This window comes from Alternaria ventricosa, assembly GCF_023758065.1.
Source record: "Alternaria ventricosa strain BMP 2768 chromosome Unknown scaffold_1, whole genome shotgun sequence".
NCBI lineage: Eukaryota > Fungi > Ascomycota > Dothideomycetes > Pleosporales > Pleosporaceae > Alternaria > Alternaria ventricosa.
The window spans coordinates 761,017-784,032 of record NW_026055681.1 but is presented as its reverse complement, the minus strand read 5'-3'; the positions used below and the strand labels follow the sequence as shown (position 1 = coordinate 784,032).

The following is a 23,016-nucleotide window of genomic DNA, read 5'->3' as shown; positions in this document are numbered from 1 at the left end:
CATACCGAGCGCTTGCAGGTCCTCATATCTCCGAAGCACATGTACTACACATATGTCGATGAGGCACTTTTTATCGTTGATCCTTATAACAATATATAGGCGATACCGTAGCAATACTTAAATTGCACATGAGTCTTGCCTTGATGATCCACCCACACTTAGTTGTCGTGCTTGGCCAATAGCTGCTCGCCCAACTCGACGTACTTGTCCTCGGCCTCCTTCTGGGTGGTTCCGGCGTCAACGACCTCCTTCCACTTGTTGTACTTGGCCTTGCCCTAATCATAATATCAGTTTTTGTCCTCGTACGTTTGTTAGGATTTGACCGGTATGTATGGCTGGCAGGCGGTACGTCGTGACGAAGGGTGCGAAGGGTGCGAAGGGATAGAAAAGGTATGCGGAAACGTACAGCAAGATCGAACATGCCAGGCTTCTTGGCCTCGCTGAAGTCCTTGCCCTCTGCTACCTTGGCGTACGCGTACAACTAGAATTCACAACCAACTGTCAGCATCTGGACTTCTTCAAACATCATGTCCGGTGATGTATATCAGAAAGGGCGTGTTGGAAAAGAAGGAAACTCATACGTGTAGCTGCTCGTCGTTGCTGGGACCCTGCTTTCCAGCCGCCTTGAGCTTCTCGCCCATGGCGCTGACCTTCTTGTAGGTCTCGGTGTACTTGGCTCCTGGCATATTGGTCTAGAGTCCTGCTGTTAGCTTCCTGTCTACTTCTTGTCTGTAGCGGCAGTGGGCGGTTCTTACGGTGGTAAATGTGTTTGTGAGGTAGATGTTGGTGGTGATTGTTTGTTGGTGAACTAGTTGAAGGAGAGCTTGGGGGCTTGCTGCCGAGTGGTAGTAGCGCGGGGTCGAGATCAGGTTCGCACGATGATGGTGGGGCAGGGCAGCATCCGCGGCATGACGTTTTTAGCGGGACACAGCACATGGTACGGTTGCTCACGAGGCCATGCGCACAGTATGTGATATAGTTGAGATTGAACGTGCATTCGAGAAAAGATAATGTAATGCACTGTTATGCCTGCCAACGCCGTTGCAGCACTCCGTTTTATGCAACTTTCTACGTTTATCGTGTATCGTGTATCGTCTTCTTGGGTATCTACTCTCCCATCTCAAAGAGCTCGTGCACCTGGCATGTGACCAACCAGGCTCACAGTGTGTCGTATGGCCTATGTGCATGTGAAAGCCAAATTGAAAAATAAATACGCGCCGGGGCTTTAGTGGTCCCCGTTGACGCCGTTGGTGTCTGGCGAAGATGCGAGGTTCTTGCGGTAAAGCTCACCGTCGCACGCCCTAAGACGCTCTGCAGCCTGCTCTGGGGTGATGTCGCGCTGAGGCTCGGCCATCATCTCGTAGCCAACCTGGAACTTGCGAACGGTGGCGCTTCGCAGTAGTGGGGGATAGAAGTGAATGTGGAAATGACTGGACTCAATCTCGTCGGCTGTACCAGTAAGAGGAGCCTGATGAAGACCCATGCCTTCAACCTCGTTAGCCTTGTCTCTCTATTATGGCTGTTCTAGACTTACTGTAAGGGAACTGGGTTTCGAACAGGTTGTCGTAGCGCCTCGTGATTTCCGCTATGCACTCAGCCAACCCCGCTCGCTCCTCCTTGGAGAAGTCCACCAGCGAGCGCTTGTGTTGCTTGGGAACAATCATAATCTCGAACGGCCATACTGCCCAGTAAGGTACGCCGGCCCAGAAACTCGCGTTCTCATACACAGTGCGGGTCTTCTGTTTCGACTCAAGCTCTGCATAATCGACGAGCATATGAGCGCCTCCATTCTCTTTGCGATATTTGCTCAACTGCACCAGCTCCAAGGCGGGCTCTTCCGGGAGGGATGTGGTCGTCCAGACCTGGCCGTGTGGGTGGGGATTAGAGCAGCCCATGGCCGAGCCTTTGTTCTCAAAGATCTGCATATACCGATACTGAGCATTTGGAACTGCGAGAGCGCCCTGTGATAGTGGCGGTATAGTAGTGGCAGAAGCTAGCTTGGCCAGGGGCGACTTTGGGTCCAGATGTGCAACATAAATGTTCGTCCAGGTCTCTATTATGGGAACGATCTCCGCCGGCGACATGTCGGCAAGAGTGAGGTTGTGGGACGGGGAGAAGCAAATGACATAGCACTTTCCAGTGACGGCCTCGGCACGGAGTAATCTAGAAGCGAGAGATCCATCTTTGTTGTCAGGGTTGTACTCTTGTTGCTCTTCCATGACGGCACTATAGTCGTTGACGAAGACGAAAGTGTTGTCGAACTTGGGGTTGTGTTCGCCATTCGCCCGCGTGTTTGAAGGGCATAGATAACACTGGGGTTGATTAATTTCGGGATGATATTAGACATGGTCCGGGCGAAGGGATACCTTTGGGTCATAGTCTGGGAGGGTTGTCTTGGACGGCGATTCTTGCATGCCTCTGTGGGTTTTCAGTATGTCGTCCCGTGAACAGTATCACTGATGTGCTTACTGCCATGGTCGCTTGGTGCGGTGGGGAGAGACTAGTATCCAGCTTCCTCGCAGGAGATTGAAGCGCCTGTGGGAGATGTCGTTCAAAACGGGGTCCGTCATGATGGCAGAAATGTGTGTGGAGTGTGCTTAGGGCGGACGATGGTGGTTAGGTGTATATATACCGCGTGCGAAATACGGCGAAACGGCCGCAGGGGCAGTATGCATGGCCGCGAGCTAGACGGTGGGAGTGACGCCCGGCCAGTGAAGGGCTGCACGCTAAGCCGGTCAAGCTTTCCCCGTTGGCGGGATGCTAGCCGAGTCGAGTAGCGCACCCTCAGGCGTGAGGCCCCGAGAGCTTGCGCGTAGGCTTGAGGACAGCAGAGCCTCTCCAACAACCCACGATAGCTGCCGATTGGAGCATTAGCCCGCGACCCGTGAACGCAGGGTTTTCAGTTTTCCACCATGGCGGCAATGATGCCAAGTGCCGCAACTAGCAACCCCTATGACAGCGACGCCGTGGAGCGTGACCTGATAGACCCGGACGATGGTGCGTCGCAATGCATCCACACCTGCCTGCGCGACGAGACGGGGGACGAGGCTAACCATCACCAGCTACCCTCGATGACCTCGACGATCCTCTCCAGGGCACGTCGGACCGCGCGCCGCTGACGGGCAACATCCAGCGCGACCCTGCGCAGACGCAGTCGTACCTGACGTCGAGCATCCCCGGCGAAGACCGCCGTGCGCCCACCAACACCATCGACGAGACGGTATGGGACACGCTGTCCCGCGACATCTTCGCCATCTGGGAGAAGATGAAGCAGGTGCTGTACCCCAAGTACCTGCTGGGCGGCATCATGCAGCGCGGGGGAGGCATTGGCGCCGCAGAGCGCGGCGAGGCCGACGGCTTTGGCGGTGGGCTCAGGAACATTGCAGGGCGATGGCCGGACGCAGATGTTATTCTGCAGGGCGGCATGAGCGAGGGCCTGCGCGACTGGGACCTATGGGGCCCGCTCATCTTCTGCCTGCTGCTGAGCCTGTTCCTCTCGTGGGGAGCAAAGGGCGACCAGAAGGACCTGGTCTTCTCCGGCGTCTTTGCCATGGTCTGGATAGGCGAGGCAGTTGTGACGCTGCAGATCAAGCTGCTGGGAGGCAACATGTACGTCCACTCTGCACACCTACACCTTTTACATGCTAATCGTGTACAGTGCCTTCTTCCAGTCCATCTCCATCATCGGCTACACGCTCTTCCCGCTCGTCATTGCCTCCATTCTCAGCGCCGTTGGCATACCCATGATAGTGCGCATCCCCGTCTACATCGTTCTCATCGCCTGGTCGCTAGCAGCGGGAGTGAGCATCATGGGCGGCTCTGGAGTCGTAAGGAACCGCGTCGGCATCGCAGTATACCCTTTGTTTGTATTTTACGTTGCTCTGGGCTGCCTGTGCTTCATCAGCTAGTGCAGCATTGTTGTGCATGCAAAAGTGTTTGGCTGGGTATCTGGCGTTACGGACAAGCTGTGGAAATAGCTATTCATGGGCCTCACAAATCCATTCCAATACAATCAGTAGTATTTATTAGACGTCTACAGTAAACTTGATGTACATGTCCCAAGTAGCGGTAGACGCTGTTGTTGCTGCTACCCGTGTTCATGATTAGCCGTCTGTCTTCCCCACTTCGTCATTGGTCTTTGCAGCGACAACACACTCGACCACGACCGCCGACTGAAGCGCCAACACTCGGCCCCCTAACCGCTCAACACACACGGCGCGCCTTGTCTGCATTCCTCTCGTTACAGTCGCGTTCTGGACTCGACGGTGTAATTAGACACTGTTGCATTCGGCGCATTGTAGTGGAAATTTGGTACTAGAGCGCATTGACCGACTCCACTAACCACAAGGCCCCATCTGCTCTGCTTCCGTCCGCTCGACAATCCAAGCCTGCAGCTCATATCTGCACCTGTTTTCCGACATCGTCTGCCCACCGCACACCCAACGAGCCATCACGCTGCATTGTCCACCCACAAGGTCGCCACTAGCCTCGCGGAGCACCACCTCTGCGATTGTCCCTGCCGTCGACCGCAACTTGGTCTTCACCGCGGAGCATAGTTACTATTGTCCTTATTCAAGCTTGCACTGTCTCAATTCACAACCTCAAAACACACAGGCATTTCTGCGACCGCCCGAGAACCGCCTTCTCACGCACCAACGTCTGCGACTCCTCCTACTACTACTCTGCTACATCATCTGCCAAGCGCACTCCCAACATACCCCACGCCTGGAATACAACCCGTCCTGCACCATGACAGACGCGTCAGAGAAACCGCAGGCGACAACTGCAGCTGCTGCCCCCTCCGACGACACCACCAAAGCTGCGCCCACGTCCCCAGCACGGAGCGATAAGAGCAGCGATAGCGAAGGAAAGAATGTAAGGGAAAAGCTCAAGGACACACAGATCGATGCGCAGGCCACATCGGATCCCGTCCCGGGTTCCGATCGGCCCATGAACGACGCACCCAACGGCACCGCCAAAGCAGGTGAACACAGCGCCTCTGGCTCAGACAGCGAGCGCGGACGGTTACGACGCAAGCGCAGCCGGGAAGACTTCGAAGAGGAAGCCGAAGCGGACAAGCACCCAGAAAAGAAGGTTGAGCGACATGCGCGCAAGAGGTCAAGGGACATCACAGCGGACCTGGAGGCTGGTGTGCCCGGAAAGCCTTCTCCAAGTACTATCTCAAGTATCCAAGAGAACGACGGGGACGAACAGATGACATCGCCCAACAAGAACACATCCACGACCACTGCCCCCGATAAGGCCCCAGGAGCCGGAACAAGCCCCAAGAACAAGCGCACACGCGATCAAGTCGAGAAGGATACAGAGGCTAGCGCAGAAGCGTCGGAAGACGCCTCGGCAAATGGCAAACCTGCAGGCAAGTCGGCAGGCGACGAGCGAGACACCAAGCGGTTACGAGACAAGGAAGCGGCCCATTCAACAACGGGCACAACAGAGTCGAAGACCAAGGTAAGCTAACTAGCGCTGCGTGAATGTCAAAGACTAACGCTCGAGCCAGATACCGCCAGGCAGTGGGTTTGCCAACACTTCCGCCGCATCGCCCTTTGCCGCTATGGCAGCGAAACCTCAACCGCCAAAGACTTCCGATAAGGCCGAATCATTACCTCAAACGTCGGACGAAAAGTTCAAGTCATCTGGCTTCGGCGGCTTTGCAACCTCAGCTGCGTCTCCATTTGGGGGCCTTGCTGGTTCTAAACCAAGTTCTAGCTCGCCTTTCGGTGGGGCAAGCGCGGCCAAACTGTCCTCTTTCGCAGGAAGCGCAGCCTCCTCAACGCCATCAAGTGGTGGCTTTGGAGCACTGGGAAGCTCTGGTACATCCCGTTTTGGAGGCAGCTCTTTTGGCGGATCGCTGGGCGGGGGCTTTGGAGGTTTCGGCGGAGCCAAGCCCGTAGGCTCTTTCGCTGCTCCTGGTGGCAGCTTGGAGATTAAGGGTCTCAAGGAGAAAGAAAAGCCTTTTGGTGCTGCTGCAATCGGCGAGCCTTCTGATGATGAAGAGGGCGACGACGATGAAGACCCAGAAAAGAACACAGACAAGGAAGAGCGACAATCAAGTCAGCCGCTCCTCTCGCAACAACGTAAGCCAATCACTGCCACCTCATGTCATCCTGTTAACCTTCCTGAAGCACACGAGACTGGCGAAGAAGGCGAAGAGACCATCTGGGCTGGCCGCGCAAAGCTCTACAACATGTCTGGCGAAGGATCAAATAGAGGGTGGAAAGAGCGTGGCGTGGGAACATTCAAGTTCAACATCACGATCGATGAACCCAAGAAGGCCCGCTTTGTCCTACGTGCTGAAGGTACCCACCGACTGCTGCTAAATGCTGCGGTCACAAAGAGCTTGGTATTTGGAGGCGATGCACAGGGTGACAAGCCGAAGGATACCCGGTTGCTCTTCAATTCGCCTAATTTGGAGGGTGAGTTGGAGATGCACCTACTCAAGGTATGTACATTGTTTGGTCTGAATTACAGAACGCAACTGACTGTTTACAGCTGAAAGCCGAAAACGCAAAGCAGCTCTGGGAGGAGGTCACTAGGGTAAAAGAAGAGCAGCTATAGGATGCCTTTTCTAAAACCCTAGGTAATTTCGGAAAGGCGAGCAGGTCCAGCCTTGACGTCTGGATATGAGTGTTAATATTGCCCTTGGGGCTGTATTGGTCTGGCAAGCATACTTTGACGACAAAGCCACGATGAGAGCATGAAGAGACAGCATCAGGAGGCACCTTGAGCGGCTTTCACTGTATTGTATACATCGGGAGGCTGCCGAAGTACAGGACTGCCCGAAGAACATTTGTGGTTCGAAGTAGAACCGAATAAAGAAACCATCGTACATTATGACATGTCTCCTGCTCGCACATGTACATTGTGATACCTGCTTCGCAAGCCTTGTTTCTCTTTTGTTTTTTCGCCATGTCCACTAATCGTTGCATCGGGTTAGTCATCTGCCGATATTGCTCCTTCTTGTTTTTTCTCCACATGCAGCATCGCGACATCGTCACAGCTGCCCCTTGACACCCAGTGCTATGCTTCGCAAATGTCACTTGTCGTGCTTATTACCGCTTATGAGCAAAACCGTATAAGCTTATCAGCGCTCGTACTTGACAATTCTCCGACTGGTGCGGTCCTAACAGGAGAGGGCCAGAAGACACGATAACCCTAGGTGTGTCTAAATTAGGATGCGGCGCAGAACCCTTGGCTGTAGAATGTCAGATTAGGGAGGGGGGAAACGCCATGTATGACGTTACACGGTGGGATCTGCCTGCTGCTGCTGCGCCGCCACTATACTTTGGGGCCAAGGCGTTTGGGTATATAGAAATGTGTCCCGCAGGACTCTGGTCTTAGATGCTTACAAGGCATTGGATCTCTTCACTTTCCGACTACTTCGATTGCCAACCACTCACCATTCTCCGAAACCTTCCGCTATACCGAAACCTCATCTTGTGTTCGAGAAAGAGTGACAGGTCAGATGCTTGGTTTCCTCCTTCCTTCGTTATTCGCTTGTCAGTATTCGCATGAGACAGTAGGGATACCTACAGCTACATCAACTTCATCCTCGAGAACGACTTCATCCACAGCTTCGCCCATCAACATGGAAGACCAAAGAGATTTATCACAGCAACGTCGATCAAGATGGCTCTACCGATCACTTCTTCTCACCATGGCAGAGTGGGCGCGAGAACCGTCGTCACACTCTTCTCCTACTGCAGTACACACCCAACATTACGGAAAGGAAGAGGCGCAAGCGGACGTTATGAAGGATAAGGTGCCAGCAACAGAAGATGAGATGGCTGGCAACCATAACATAGTGGGTATAACCCATAGATAAATGCCGCCGGTGTATATCGCTGACTTGATGAACTCAGAGGAATGAAGTGACTGACAGCAAGAGGGATTTGCAGGCGAGCTTTACGCATGCGCGATCACTAGAAGAAGGACGCTGATATTCCGCGCCATGGCCATCGGGATGTGTCGGTATTATCCATTTTCCTATTTGTAGCGCTTTGCCCTCGTTCAAAAACAGTACATCAGACTTCCGCTCTGAACCCCTTCATCTCAAATCCTTCCTTTCCTTCACCGCTAGAACAATAACTTTGGCGGCCTGGCTGGTCCTCAAGCAACCGCGGCCTTCAATACATCTTCCCGATAACGCATTTTTGACCGATTTGACACTCGCTGATTGCTTCATGTTGCCAAGGGACAATAACCCTTGTGTCGCATTTGCTGCATACACGCTATTACATCTTATCGAATGAGAATATCCCAAGATTCATGTATACTTCCAACCTGAATTTGTTGAGAGGATATTCGAAATGCGAGACGAGGTTCGTGCTATAGAAACGTGGACGGATGATTGACATGGTATGCAGTCGTCGTTGGAGGCAATGAGCCATCCATAATCGGTACCAGAGCAGCAGGAGGTATGTTCGGTAGGCAAGTAACAACGCCCTCGGTCCTCGATCGTCCACATCCTCCTTCAGTGAATGCCGCATTTCGACTCATAGCTTCTTATGTTGTCGTATACCTAGTGTGTCCGCCATAGATGGCCCTAGGATCTTGTCCCATGCCTGCGGTGGCACCAACACAGCTCCTACAAACGCTCCTGCCTTCAATATTTCCTCAGAAGATATTTGTTTTTCCTTGCCGACTTCAAAGTCTTCGATATTGAGCCTAAGGCGGATGCGCCATGATTTATAATCACAAGAACGAATGAGACGTCGGAGGAGGGTGGTTGAGAATCGACGCCGGCGCAACTCGGTTCGGGCAAGAATGGTGCTGTCTGCGAGGCGCTACCTGTCGCCAGAATCTATTGCTGCGATTGCATTGTTAGTGGCGCATTGATGTTTGTTGACGTTTGCAGTCGCAAGCTTGTTTGGTAGCAACCGGGACGGGTGACGCGACTGGTGCAGGTGCAGGTGCAGGACACGGTGCGGAGCCGGCGGACACAAGGCGGATGAAGTTGGTTATCGTTTGGAGGCAACAGCCAGGCTCCGCGTCGACGACATATAGATAGCAGGCGGCGACGGTGGACCCCAGCCGTTGATGACGTTTGGGGTGGCGAAGCAATGCAGCATGTTTCATCGCGTTCCAGGCGGGGCCCTTATCGTTGTTTATTCGCTTCAGCGCATGCGTGCGCCTGCCCCGACCAGCCGCTCGCGCTCGCGCCTTCCGTGCCAGCACCGCGCAACCCCGACACAGCACGCCATGCTGATGCGACTCAAGAGACGTGGAATGAGGCACAGAAGGACGTTGGGCGTGCATTTCCTCGCAGCCTTGGGACCTGGCACGGCGCTCGGCCCTCCGAACTTGATCTGCGCGCGGCGCAACCTGACCAGCGCCATCTGCATCGGGCTTGGCGCGCCTGCAGGCTTCGTGCCGGCCGCGCTCTCATTCGCCCGCCGCCTTAGCCTGCCTCCAGGATTCCGCCGCTTTCTCTCGTCACATCCATTGCCCAAACCCCCAGGCCGTGACATGATTTTGCATTTTCATTATCCTCTTGATGCTGCCTCAGTGGCCATCTCGCATGTCACAGCCACGGGATATCCATCTAGACGGCGCCTCTGCTCGGGCGTCGACATGGCCCCTCGCGCCACGAATTTGATCTCGCACTTGCTGTAACCCCTCGTTCACTAATTACATCTAGCGTTCACTCCTGGCCATGTCCTTGGTGGTGCACGGGCCTCGCAAGCTAAGCCCTTCTTGCTCGCGAGAGTTGGGGCCATTCATTCTCAGGACATTCGCACGCTCGATTCTCCACTGCCGTTCTGACTCCCAACCCGCCTGATGCCGTCGTTGCCCTGCCGTCGCCATCTGGAGTACTAACCGCACAGTCGCATCGACTGTCGACGCCCTCGCCTCTCGTTGTGCGCGCGCCGCTTCCTTTGTGACAGCACGCCTCAGCCAACTCCTCCCTCCGAAGCCGCCTCGAGCCCTCCACCCTCACCACCCTGCCTCACCTGCCGGCGCATCGCTCCGACTCGAACACACGCAGTCTCAATACCCTCTCTTCATGATAGGCTTTCGATTCCACGCCCATAGTGACGTTCCTGAGCCCCCATCGCCCTCCTGCTCCCTATCCGCACTCGCTGCGCTCCGACACGCAACCCTCCTCCCCTTAGCCACACCCTCTGTGTAGCTCGACGATTCGTCACAAAGCCCGGCACTTCGTTGACGGCGGTCACTTGATCCGTCTCGAGTCGCCGTCGGTCGCCCTGCTCTCTCTCGTCGCGCGTTGGGCGTCATGCGATCCCACGAACACAGAGCCTGAGCACCCACTACATGACACCACACACAAGCGAGCGTCATTGCCAGACTATGACAGACGTCTCGTCGGTTCAGGCGTATGCTGATCATCAGCCGGCTCCTCTCGCCCTCTACGCTGGCCCACCACCACCCACCTTCGCGACCGCCTCGCCTCCACTCGAACCCACCGTTGAGGACGAAGAGTCATCCACGATAAAATGCATCTGCGGATACTCAGATGACGACGGCAACACAGTCCTGTGCGAGAAATGCGATACGTGGCAGCACATCGTGTGTTACTACGAGTCTGCCCAACACGTCCCCGACGTACACGAGTGCGCCGACTGTCTTCCCAGAGCTATCGACGCCAAAAGCGCTTCCGAGAAGCAACGTATTCGCAGGGAAGTACACAGCATTGGCGAGCGCAAGGGCAGACCGAAAGCCTCCGCCAAGAACCCCAAGAAGCGAACCAAGGACGCCCATGGCCCTGGACAACCCAATGGATGGCCAGTGCAAACCAATGGGGACCTGCACTATACCCCCGACCGCAAAAGTGGTAGCCCACGAGATCAGCCACCGCCAAATAAGCGTCCAAAGACAAACCATCGTCCATCGGGTTCCGTAGGCGTCGTTAGTCAAGCGCCAGCTCTCGTGCCAACATCACGGAAACGAGGCGCTTCAGTCATGCTCAATGGCCACAGTCCCATGAAGTCACCTACCAACCCAGAGGCTTCTACCGAGGACTACTCAACCGAGTTCATACATCTCTATCGGCAACCAGAACCACCCTCCGCTGAGTCCAACTCTTACACCCGAATCGACGTCGCAAACGACATTGCTATGTGGTTACAAGACCCCGAAGCACTGGCCGAAGCAAGCGGGGGCAAGAAGCCACAGGACATCTTCTCACGCATTGATAGGACCATCCAGGAACTCGAAACGTCAACTGCGCCAGAGATTGCGAAACAGACAGATGTCGACTCGGGTGTACTAGCGCATGGCCTGCACCCACAATGGCACTTCATTACCGCCGAAACTCCGGTACCAGATGGTGGCTATGTTGGAGAGCTCAAAGGTCTCATCGGTCGAAAAGCAGATTACTATTCCGATGCATCCAACAGATGGGACTTGCTGCGACACCCTGAACCCTTCGTCTTCTTCCCACCCCATCTGCCAATATACATCGACACACGGCGAGAAGGCAACATCCTCCGATACGCCCGGAGAAGTTGCAACCCCAACATGTCTATGAAAATCTTGATTGACCCCAGCAACGACTACCACTTCTCCTTTCTAGCGACGCGCGAGATCAGCCCCGGCGAGGAACTCACAGTCGGCTGGGATATCGATTCTGAGGTAAAGAAACAGCTTCTCAGGGTCGTAACCAACGGTGCCAAAGAAGGGTTTAGGAGGATACAACCGTGGGTGTCTTGTGTCTTGGCCAACTTTGGAGGCTGCGCTTGCGATACATCCAGCGGCAACGAGTGCCTCTTGGAACGCGCTCGTCGCAATACGATTACAGAGCCAGCTACACTGAAGACAAAGGGCAAGAAGGTCAAAAAGTCACAGATCTCTCCAATGAGTACAGGCCACGCAACCAACAGCCGTGCTGGCAGCGAAACAGTCAACCGCGAGGCTGTCGACGAAGACCAAATGGACGCTCGCTCTACATCTGGCTCACACAAGTCCAGCAGTCGTGACATCACACCAGCAACCCACTTCTCGTTGGAAGGCGACAAACTTTCCGAGCGCGAGAAGAGGAAGATCCAGCACCAAGAACTCTTGTTCCAGAAGCTTGATCACGATGAGCACAAAGGCAAAAGGAAACGGACTAGTGCTGGATCGAACCTGAACACGCCGAGCATCTCTTCCTCGGTAAGGCACTTATCCACCTTCTCGCTTCCTCCTGCTAATGTAGATACACAGAGACGACTCGGACACCCCGAACCTTCGCCGTCGGCACGGCACCGCGAACACAGTCACGGTGTAGCACGTAAAACGTCAGGCAGCTCTACGAAGACGAATGGCCGTCCTCCACCCCGTCCGAAGCCTGTCTATGTCGATGCGTCGACGCAAACGATCGAAGACAATAACGCAAAATCCCATATCTGCATCAAGCCACGCCAAATGAAACCACCACTTTCATTCAAGCGTAAGCTTTTGCAGCAAGCGCAAGAAGACAAGTTGCAGCGGGAGCGAATGCGGTCCACGTCCGTTAAAGTGGAGGCCAAATCGCCAGCTTTGAAGGACGTATCGTCGAACAAGCCGTCGCCGCTGCCCCCATCTCCACCGCTCGAGGAGCCCACAGCCATGGACATTTCTACCGACCCCGTGCCCGATACAAGACACAAGGAGCTCACACCAGCAAAGGAGCCTACACCGCAGCCTACGGTCGACGTGGAGATGACCGAACCCGAGGACACAAGCCCCAAGGCCTCCGACCCAAAACAAGAGGAAGCACCTGAGGTGACTGCACCAGAGCCTCCCAAGGAAGCTCCACAGCCATCGATACAACCACCCGATCCTCCGTGGTCAGCTTCGACGCCAGCTGAACCATCGCCCAAGTCCACCACCGGTCTCACGCCAAAGACTGCAGACCTACACGTCGAAATGCCCTCGAAGCTTGATTTTGGCAACACTAGCAGCAACCGCGCCGTTACACCTGGATCGGCTTCGTCTGTTCTCAACGAGAGTGCAGTCGCGCAATCGCCAGGCATCTCAATGATTGCCTCGCCTTTCTCGCCTGCCGTTAACAACGCCGTTAAGCCTGCGCCGGCACGTAAGAAGCTCAGTCTAAGCGACTACACCAATCGCAATCGAAAAACCAAGCTGGCGCAAACGCAGTCGACTGGCTCGAACGCTACACCTCCATTGGCCCAATCGCAATCAACCAGCTCACCCACGTTATCGACGGCTAGCCTGCCAAATACCAACTCACCACCACCCAAGGCTGTCGAACCGATCCTCCCACCAGTTGCCGAGGAGGCGAAGCCGTCTGAGGTATCTGTCGCGCCTACTATGACGACAACCTCCACTTCGACATGAGCGCTATGATTCACGATACCTTTGCTCCTTTTCAGAACCAACTTGCGGGCCGCAGGGCGACCCGTGGTTCTTCGATTCTACCTTTTGGAGTGTAACAACATGTAATGATTACAAGTCAAACGATCCTTTGTTTTCTCACTTTTCCCTATCTATCTTTCTTCTTTCTTATCTTTTACTTTCAACGACTTGAAGTGTTCGGTCGGGTTTACTATATATTGATTTGATGGGGATTTTCAAAAAAGCGGGATACTTCCAATGGGCTTTCTACTACATGCAAACACACATTACCCATCTACGTACGGAAGGATCTGGCGTGGCATTGGTTGGCTCTCGCGCTGGGCATCTAAGAAACGAGGAAAATGAGAGTTGAGAAGACGGGCAGCCCCGTCCTCCTCTACCGTGCGGGTTGGAGATTAGTAGCGAAGCCATGTCCTCTACTGCTGAGCGTCTGTGTTTAGCTGAGATGAAATGAAAGCAATAACTCAAATCGATATACTCTGAGGTTCACCCTCGTATCAAGCGCCACTGTGTAAAAGAAGAGATTGTGTTCAAAGTCTAACCAATACCAGGCAAAGAAGAAAAAGAAAGGGCAGAAGTACAACCAGCAGCATAAGAATATAACGACTCATGCCCTCTAAGCCCCTCCACTGCCAACAGCCTTCTCCCCAACCTCCTCCCACTTCGCCGTCACCGTTCTCACAGGCGTGACATTCCCCGCCAAAGCCCTCCCGTCCATCTCTATAGGGCTTGTCCCCATGCCATTAACATGTTTGGGATCGGGCCTGTACACCGTTTCGTAGTAACTTGGTATCGTCTCGTCAAGGACGCGGGGTGGTGGTGGTGGTGGCGGTGATGCGTAGCGATGGAGGGAAGGAGCCGGAGATATAATGTCAGTGTCACCGGCAACGTTCGAGTCGAGGTTGTAGTCGTGATTGTCGTGGTGACGGTCGTTTGGGGGACTGCGCATGCAATCTCCTAATGGTGAGAGTTCGTATGGTCTGCCTACGGAGCGGTGGGCGAGTGCATCGTGGATGTTCAGCGGGGATTGATGTGGGATGGGAGGTAACGTATGCATACGGTGTTCGACGAGTGCGTTGATGTCGTATTTGTACTGATGGGGATGGTACTGCTGTGCCGGTAGCGGTGGCGGCGAGCGCGAAGGAGGGGGCTGTGGCATGTAGTAGGATGGTGCTGCCGATTTGTAGGGTTGGTTGTAGTTATACTGTGAATATGCGGGATCTGCCATCGGCGACGATAGCATAGATCTCTGCGGGTATTGATGATAAAAGTCGCCTCCGTTGCCGGCCATGGCAGTAGAACGGTTGGGACCTCTTTCCACCATGGCTGGTGGACTCCTGTTATTTGGATCTAGACGAGGAGCTCCAGCTACTTCTGCTTTTCGGTCGACTTCGTCTTTCAGGCTCTTTGTGCGGCACCAAAAGAAGTACAATAGGGCCACGATGACAAAGACAGAGACGCCTGCAATTGAGATGCCTGCGATAGCGCCCGCTGAAAGATCAATTTGGGTGTCGTTGTTCGTGAGGCCAGCACCGGGTGTCTTGGAAGTACTCTCCGGTGGGAAGGGCTCGCCAGGGTTGAGCATGTAACTGCTGTCAAGCGCCATTTTATGTCTGAATAATGTTGTACTCAGTCAGTGTATGTCTCACATGCAGTGCGTACCGAGAAACTTACTGTTGATCGATGCTCGTCGTGGTATTCGGATTAATAACGCCCACCATGCCATAGCCTATGCAAGACCCTGGTGCTGAGCAGTAGAAGAAAATGGGATCCCTGTTTTTGATTTCGATGCTGTAAGTCGGTGGGAAATCAAGGACAGAGTCGACGGGCTCGAAACCGCTGAAGAAACCAGTTTTACCCTGCCCCGTCATTTCGTATGGGATGCATGGGTAGCCGTATTCTGCGCGGACAACACTGTGATTTAGTGGATAGAAGGCAAACTCTATTATCTTTAGCAAGTTAGTAATTCCTCATCTGTTGATATGTGGACCGAGGCCCGATCGAGATGACGAATGAAACTTCTACTTACATCGCCTACACTGGCGTTTGTCGACTCAGGTCTGAACTTGTGATCCGCTAGACCGACTGAAATAGTGTGTGTCTGCGCAGCTGCAGAGCTCGTCGAGCTTGACGCGCTTGCTGTGCTCAAGGAGGCTGTAGGACTGTCACTGCTGAGGCCATCGCTGCCTTGCGCTAGACATATCGAAGGAAGAAGACCGAACAGCGAAGACAATATGGAGAGTACAGAAACTCGGGACCACATCATCAGTGCTGCGATCGTCAAGGTAGCAGTATGGAATCTGAGAAGGATTGCGATCGTGCAGAGAGGACGACGGAAGCTTCAAGAGAAAAGAAGACCGTGGAACTGACGAAGACGAAGACACCAGAGTGAAAACCAATATTCAAAGATGCAATACGCCAGCCCATCATAGTAGGGGCACTGCAAACAAGGGATCGTAAACAGGCCAAGCGGCCAAAAAGAACGGCACAGGATGAGACATGTACGCCATAATCATGGTGGTACGTTTCCGTGGCTGTGGCGTCGATATGAGATTGCTATTCGCTAAAAGGCGGCTAGAAGTCGGCCTCAAGGGATGCTACGACAAAGAGTTGTGTCTTTTGCAAGGGTTCAGTGACCTCATGTGATGATCGCAAGGGCGACAAAGGCCAACAAAGCTCATCTGTCTTGTATCTCCACTAGCCATGCATCTGGGAATGTGGCCACCGTACAATCTTCTTTTGAAACGGATCAGGCATCTGCTTTTGCATGTGCCCACTTGAACGCGTAATTTGAAGTTTGGCAATGGCTAAGGATGCGACCGCCCCGCCGCATCGTAAGACCAAGGACTACGTGCATGTAAGCGAAACAACATCCACTCATAGTCGATGGTACAACTTGAGGCGTTCATTCCCGCATCAGCAAAGGTTGACGGTACGCGTTCCTTACTCGCACGAGATGGAGGAGAATAAGACCCAGAGCAGAAAAGCACCGGAAGGTATTGAGTTTTTTTAACTGCTATTCACAGCTGAGATACAAGGAGAGGAGAGTTCCCAAAAATCGTACCATATGGTGATAACATAGCCCAATATGGCTTGGTATATTCCGCGCTGTTCGCTCGCATTAAATCATAAGCTGTCTACAGCGTCCATCATCAAAGTCGTATGCTGTGGCAGCCTGGGGTCATCGAGAAGGTTGCGCTCGTCAGTGTCGCTAACGACACCGCGTCGCACGCGACCTAATCTGTGTTGGGTTGTCCAGATGCAAAAGTGCAAAGCTGAGCTCTCAGCGGAGGCCCGGGTCGCCAAAACCGAATGGATCGTTGCTCGAGGAGCTATTGGACCCCGAAACATAGCCCGACGGTGCCGCAGATGCTTGTTTGCCAAACCCAGGGTCTGGCAAAGGATTCCAGACCGGAAAGCCCTCAGGCGGCTGACTCTCACCTAGTGGCTTACCGCGAGCATAGTCCACGAGACTGCCGTTGATGCCAGTAAGTGCCCAAGCAAAGACAGCGACATCGCGAATGCTCTGCATGAAGTTGTTCTGGAATTCCATAGACGGCCCTGCCTGCACCATGGCTGGGTGCCGAGCGCCAAGAGGGTATTGGGGCATTTGCTGCGGAGCAGGATGGAACACGGGCTGTGTTGCCCATGGCGCGGCGTAGATACCGTTGTATTGCTGTGCTGGCTGGGCCACGGGCATGGTGCCTGGCAACATTGGGCGGGCACGACGTAGACACACAACCAAGCCATCTGAGGTGCAGGATATGACAGCCTCAAGTTCGATGGGATCGTCGCGGATCTCGGAACGAGGCGAACTCACGGACGATAACGACGAGCGGGCAGCGGATCCACCGAACATAGCTTGGTGGGTATTGTTGGGGTTATTGTTCCCGCCAGAGTTGGTGCGCGACGCAGACCGCTCTTCACTGTTATCCGTGGTGCGGTTTGAGTCCGACGGATGTCTTGTGCCGTTGGATGTGGAATGGCCGTCGAGGTCAACTCCACCTTCGGATTCATCGTCGGAGCCCGTAACATCCGTCATGATGTCATCTTCGCTCTCAGACGAGGAAGCTTCAGGCGCATCGTCCTGGCGCGGGTCCCGGAAGAAAAAGCGCATGTATGCAATGGAATCGTTGCCTTTGGCCGATTCGAGACAGCGGACTGCATCTTCAAGACAATTGGGAGCAATGCAGTAATAGAAGCTGCGTCCCTTCATAGCCTCTCCGGAGATGCCAATAATCTGCTCGATTCCACTGGTTGCGTACATGACGGTCAGGGTACGCGTGAACCTGTTGAGAAACAAGGCAGCTCGCGGCTCATGAGTCTGATCATCGGGGCCGAGGTCAAACTTGCTGGACAGGTGAGACAACATGTGGTAGCGCGGGTCCTTTGGCGACGAGGCGAATAGCTTGCGCACTATAGGAGCCTCGACTGCGCGTTCTAATTGGCTAGGATTAGCATGACGCAGGGCCCAAACGGGTCAAAAGACTTACTTTGGCTCTGCATGCCATGTCTGTAGATGCTGGTGCAGCAAACGAGGACATCGTAGACGACGGAGAAGCAGCATTCACAACCGACCCATTCGCCCTGGCGGTTCTTCAGGCGGCAATAGGATAAGACAGCAGCCTTGTCCAGTCTTACGCCGCGGCTGTGGTGGGCCCTGGCCAGAGGGAGTTCCTCTGGATGAAAAAATTGCCACACGGACCGATTGACTACCTCGTCAGGCGTATGGCCGAGGATGTCGACAATGGAGTCGGAAGAGTACAAGATGTGGGCGTCATCAGAGAGGTCTGTCTGGGGTGAGAATTGGCTAGCAAATGGCAGGGTCGACGTGACAAACCGTGAATGGTGATGAAGGTGGTATCCATGGTAGCAAGAACGGGGGTGGTGGTCGTTCCTGCTCTACCGCACGCGCCCTGGTCTGTCGAATCTAATAACTCGGTCTGGGACGGGCGGTGGAAATAAGAACAAGTCGGGCAGTCGAGGCGAGGGACGACAGGCGGGTCAAATAGGCAGGGTCCAGGTGGCACAGAGGCGCACAGGTGCGGGTAAGGTGTCTAGAGGCCGTTCAGGCGGTGCGACCAGAGCACGGGGTGGGATGGGATGGGATGGGATGCAGATGGCAGGTCGAAACGTATACGAGTCAGGAGCTATGATGTAATGGGCGATCACGAAGCAGCAGGCGCCCCTCACCCGCGACAGGGCAGGCGCGGGCAGCAGCGAGGAAATATATGAGAAAGCTCGCGGACTTGGGCTGCCGGAAGGGGCTAGCAGCGAGCAGTTGGGTCGGGTGCATAAATAAATCAGCGGAGAAGGAGCGGAAGCGTGACGACGGCCAGAATGGCGGGACTGGAGGAGCGCCAACGGGCTCAGCAGCGTCTGTGTCGGCAGCAGGGCCAAAGAGAGGGCAGCGAGTAAGCAAGAGGACGGTTGCAACAGGTGGACGCGGTGGAGGATGCGACAGGCGGCGTGGCATGCAAGAGAGGTGCAGAAAGTGAGCTGACGAACTGCTCACCCTTGCCGCGCCCAAGGATCGACGCGAGACGTGTGCGCAACGGCGGTTAGCAGCTCGTCGGCAGCGGCGCGGGGCACCGGCAGTCGCCCTGCACCTCTGGTCGAAGGAGTGCGCATCAGGCCACTCGGGTCAGGACTCAGGACTGCCTCGAGTCGTGCCTCCGCGCGTTGCAGTTGCACACGCCGGGTGTGCTGAAGAGCCCAACTGTCAATCCATGCGACTGGCCTTGGCGCGCTCGACGTCGATGATGCATATCCATATCCATTCCATGGCCGCCCAGGTGCCTGCATGCAAACTTTAGCCTAGCGCCACCAGAGCAACCACGGCCAGCCTGCGAACTGCGAGCGGATGCCCCTCCGCCAGCTCTCTGGCAAACCTCCCGTGCCTACCCAGTGCGATTGCCGCTGCCCACAGCATCGCCCGGCCTGCGCGTCTCCTGCCTTGGTCGTCCCTGCCTGGTCGTCCCCGCCTGGTCGTCCCTGCCTTGGTCGCCCGGCACTGGGTCTAGCGGCGCGTGGTACGGACCTGTTACTTGTCATCCCAAGCCCTCAACCGAACAACATCATCGACGATCCTCCTGCCTACCCAAACTACGCCACAAGCCACATGCAAGACCCTCAAGGCCTCTTTCCACTGCTTCACCGTCCCCGCCTGCGCGCCCCCGCCTGATTGGCGGCACCACCTTCGTCCGCCTGCTGCTCGCCGCATGTCTCTCTTCCACCTGTTTGCTGCAAGTGATAGCTTAATTTCCATGACACTAAAAGCCCTGTCCCTCGCCCTCGCTTCTTTCTAACCCCCGATTGGCACACACAACCTTGCACTTGGGCTACCTCACGAGACCCGCGCCCTGCATATCAGCCATTACGGCTGTGCTTTCCGAGCTTTCCCATGGTATGCACGCCAAGATGGACTCCAACTTTGAACTGCCTTCGCTGAGGGCCACTTTGAGACTAGGCGTAACCCATGCCTCTCGTCCTGCGCGTAGCCACCACTAACTCCTCGACAGGCCCCAACCAAGTCTAGGCTGAGCTCTAGTGAGTCAGGAAGCATGCGCGTCAGCCGTCACTCCATGCAATACTCATCACGTTGCAGCTCAGTTCTACGATGTAGACTTCTATCCCTATACCGCCCCCGGCCAAGTCCCTGTTTTCGCCGTGTGCGGAGGTCCATTTGTATGTATCACGCTGTGTGCAGTCTGCCGTCTACTGATTGGCCAAGACCATCATATGTCGGTGTAAACTTGACAGCAACGGCACCGTCGAGATCCTGCGGTGGTTTGAAGATGACGAGGCCACTACTGAACACGGCACGTCCGACGATAAAGTAGGCACGTACCCTCTGTGCGCGACCTGTCTAACCATCACCAGGTCAACTACAACAGCATCGTATGGTCTCAGGCTGAAAATGGCGACCCGCTCGTCTGCGTCACAGGAGACTCTCGCATCAAGGTCTTGAATGTCCAGACCGGGGAGCTCACAGCAGTACGGGCCATATCACTGATTGCATTGCATCCACTGACCTTGCACTCAGACCCTGATAGGCCATGGCGATGTATGGATATCATCTGTCGTTTGCAGCGAGCTGCCTTCCTAACATCCTACAGTCTGTCAACGATCTCGCCATATCGCCCATAGACCCGACCATTCTCGCCTCCGTGAGCATTGACCATAGTCTCCGAATATGGAGCCTTCACCCCGACCACGAAAAGCAGCCCCTCGGAGCCATCTGTTACGGGCAAGGCCATAAGGACCAGGTGCTTACCATTGTGTGTTACCTGCAAATATGCCCAATTAATATACTGATATTGGCAGGCATACCACCCGAAAGGCCGGTACATCCTAACAGCGGGTATGGATACCAGGATCAATTTGGTAGGATGCACCACCCCGGCCTACTGACTGCTTGAGAATGCTCTGACAAGTCCAGTGGGCAGTACCCGAAGACCTCAAAGAACACGCTGGCACCGACAAGCCGGCCATAGTGCACTATCCGCACTTTTCCACTACCGAGATACACACTGACTTCATCGACTGGTAATGATCCCCTTTTGAAACCGACCTACAGTTGCTTACTTCATGCAGTGTTCAATGGTATGGTGACTTGATCCTCAGTCACGCATGTCGCGAGAACAAGATTATACTTTGGGGTATCGATCGATTCAATTCCAATCGGTCTACGCCTCCTCCGCCAGTCCCCACATCGAGCGCGGTCCACAGTAGAACCCCTGTAACAATTCCCGCGAACTCGACCTCAAATACACGGTCTGCATGGGGCGGACGCTTCCAGAGACTTCTGCAATTCGACTTGCCGCACACGAACCAGTTCTACATTCGCTTCTCTGTCTTTCACGAGCTTGGCCGCCATCCGATTCTAGTTGCGGGCAACGAGAGAAGCAAGACCTTCTTTTGGGACTTACAGCGACTAGAGAAATCGGGTACCGGAGAAGATGAATCCCTGACTTCGAAAGGCTTACCGCTCAGCCTACCTAGACACGTGCGCGAAGGAAGCTCGGCATCTACTGCCTCGTCTGCTATCAGTACAGGCTCGGGTAATACCAAGACCAAACAGAAGCGGCAGAACGAGCAGTCTCACGATCGAGGCATATCCGACCCCTTTCGCTCGATCAAAGCACACAAGATTGTCGAGACTCCAAAGTACAAAGCCTTCGCGTTCCGTCACTTCGCCTGGAGCCGTGATGGTCAATGGTGCGTCGGCGCCGGTGACTGTGGGACCATCAATATATTCAGCCGTTGGGATTCTCTTCCTCCAATCGACACAGACAGGGAAATCCCTACACAGGAGGATGACGGCCTACAGATCAGTCAGTCCAACCGCACACCAACATCAGCCGCGCGCACGGCCGATGTCGAACTCAGTACGAGCATCAACTGACATGGTATGAGCAGACAAAGACATGATCACGGACTCGCTGGACGGCCTCTGTGAAGCTCATGCTCTCCGGCAACAGATGGCGGCAGATCAAGGTGAACCTTTTGACGAAGACTTGCGACCTCTTCTCGATGAGTATGTGTCCAGCTTGCCAAGTCACGAGAGAGATTTCGCACGTTCAATATGCGAGCGGTGATCCAGACTGCGAAGCAAACAGCTGAATACGTGCGGACGGCTATGCACGCGGGCCCATAACACAACCACACATATCCGAACGCGACCGTGGAACTTACTCGTAGGCACGGTCTCAGCTATTGTGACTCACGATGACGGCAGCATACGCAGAGGAGACGATTAATATACTGTCATTGAGTCACAATAGCTAATTCACATTAAGGGATGTGCATTCCGGGGGTGACAATACGAAAGAAGTGGAGACGAAATGCTGGTGAGAGCAAGATCACAATAGGGTCGCATGCAGCCAACCACGTACTAGTGGTTCGTCACCCCAACAATACCAAACAAAAATCTCCCGTCTTGAATACTGTCCCCTTTCACAAGCATCCTTCCATCTCTAACACTATTTCCCAAACATTGCACTGTCTACCAACTCCATCACAACGTACTGGAACCTTTCGTAGAGTACCGACCACACCTCCCAGCGCTATCACAGAAAAGAAACACCACCACGCACAGTTTTCGGCAAGTCACTACACCCAAGCAGCTCGAAATCAATCATGCACGCTTGCAACACGCCAAACTCAACCGATTCCGCATCATCCACCATGTCGACTCCCACCACCGTGTCTCCAGACCGCGTCGCGGTCATTCCCTCAACGATTGCAGAGCCCGTACCGCGCGAGAACTCCGTTCTCTGTGGGCACACAGGCTGCACGCGTAGCTTTCCAAGGGATTCAAACATAGCTGCCGGTCACAACGGCGATTACCTCTGCGCTCTACATTGGCTCGATCTATTTGATGCATGCCATGAGTTCTACAATGACTGGTGGAACTATGGCAATGTCCAACGGGGAGCCTCGCCAAATTACACGCCTGAAGGATGAGTGCGAAATTAAGGTGGAGAGGAAGAGAGCAGGAAACCAGCGACGCAGTTTGAGGGGCCCACACAAAACCTCATCAGCAACAGTCACACCCTCCACGCTCATTCTTAGTCTACTGCTGCGACGGGTACTTGCCATGGTCATGGAGAACTCGGAAACTTAGACAAAATGAAAACCCCCAATTCCCACACTGTCGCGAGTGCGCAGCGCCGCGTCGTCGAGCACATCGGT

General features: G+C 54.5%; 8 protein-coding genes across 8 annotated transcripts; 4 read left to right on the top strand and 4 right to left on the bottom strand.

The window, feature by feature from the left end:
• Positions 1-158: 158 nt before the first annotated feature.
• J4E93_000253 (uncharacterized protein) lies at positions 159-686 on the bottom strand (the record flags this gene model as incomplete). The annotated part of the gene is made up of 3 exons (XM_049338214.1): positions 159-275; positions 407-481; positions 582-686. The coding sequence occupies 3 exons, from the start codon at positions 684-686 to the stop codon at positions 159-161; spliced, it is 297 nt and encodes a 98-aa protein (XP_049204099.1).
• Positions 687-1,225: 539 nt separating this feature from the next.
• GAL7 (galactose-1-phosphate uridyl transferase) lies at positions 1,226-2,570 on the bottom strand (the record flags this gene model as incomplete). The annotated part of the gene is made up of 4 exons (XM_049338213.1): positions 1,226-1,485; positions 1,535-2,312; positions 2,367-2,418; positions 2,470-2,570. The coding sequence occupies 4 exons, from the start codon at positions 2,568-2,570 to the stop codon at positions 1,226-1,228; spliced, it is 1,191 nt and encodes a 396-aa protein (XP_049204098.1).
• A 351-nt stretch (positions 2,571-2,921) lies between these two features.
• J4E93_000251 (uncharacterized protein) lies at positions 2,922-3,908 on the top strand (the record flags this gene model as incomplete). The annotated part of the gene is made up of 3 exons (XM_049338212.1): positions 2,922-2,997; positions 3,063-3,609; positions 3,659-3,908. 3 exons carry the CDS (start codon positions 2,922-2,924, stop codon positions 3,906-3,908), a joined length of 873 nt encoding a protein of 290 aa, XP_049204097.1.
• Positions 3,909-4,749: 841 nt separating this feature from the next.
• Positions 4,750-6,576, top strand: J4E93_000250 (uncharacterized protein; the record flags this gene model as incomplete). The annotated part of the gene is made up of 4 exons (XM_049338211.1): positions 4,750-5,469; positions 5,519-6,095; positions 6,144-6,460; positions 6,511-6,576. The coding sequence occupies 4 exons, from the start codon at positions 4,750-4,752 to the stop codon at positions 6,574-6,576; spliced, it is 1,680 nt and encodes a 559-aa protein (XP_049204096.1).
• A 3,717-nt stretch (positions 6,577-10,293) lies between these two features.
• Positions 10,294-13,302, top strand: J4E93_000249 (uncharacterized protein; the record flags this gene model as incomplete). Its single annotated transcript, XM_049338210.1, has 2 exons — positions 10,294-12,132; positions 12,184-13,302. 2 exons carry the CDS (start codon positions 10,294-10,296, stop codon positions 13,300-13,302), a joined length of 2,958 nt encoding a protein of 985 aa, XP_049204095.1.
• A 634-nt stretch (positions 13,303-13,936) lies between these two features.
• J4E93_000248 (uncharacterized protein) lies at positions 13,937-15,191 on the bottom strand (the record flags this gene model as incomplete). Its single annotated transcript, XM_049338209.1, has 2 exons — positions 13,937-14,933; positions 14,995-15,191. The coding sequence occupies 2 exons, from the start codon at positions 15,189-15,191 to the stop codon at positions 13,937-13,939; spliced, it is 1,194 nt and encodes a 397-aa protein (XP_049204094.1).
• Positions 15,192-16,603: 1,412 nt separating this feature from the next.
• On the bottom strand, positions 16,604-18,188 carry J4E93_000247 (uncharacterized protein; the record flags this gene model as incomplete). Its single annotated transcript, XM_049338208.1, has 3 exons — positions 16,604-17,760; positions 17,814-18,110; positions 18,161-18,188. 3 exons carry the CDS (start codon positions 18,186-18,188, stop codon positions 16,604-16,606), a joined length of 1,482 nt encoding a protein of 493 aa, XP_049204093.1.
• A 1,552-nt stretch (positions 18,189-19,740) lies between these two features.
• On the top strand, positions 19,741-21,727 carry J4E93_000246 (uncharacterized protein; the record flags this gene model as incomplete). The annotated part of the gene is made up of 10 exons (XM_049338207.1): positions 19,741-19,791; positions 19,842-19,869; positions 19,928-20,007; positions 20,054-20,158; positions 20,203-20,316; positions 20,366-20,386; positions 20,439-20,600; positions 20,647-20,706; positions 20,762-20,868; positions 20,917-21,727. The coding sequence occupies 10 exons, from the start codon at positions 19,741-19,743 to the stop codon at positions 21,725-21,727; spliced, it is 1,539 nt and encodes a 512-aa protein (XP_049204092.1).
• Positions 21,728-23,016: the final 1,289 nt, after the last annotated feature.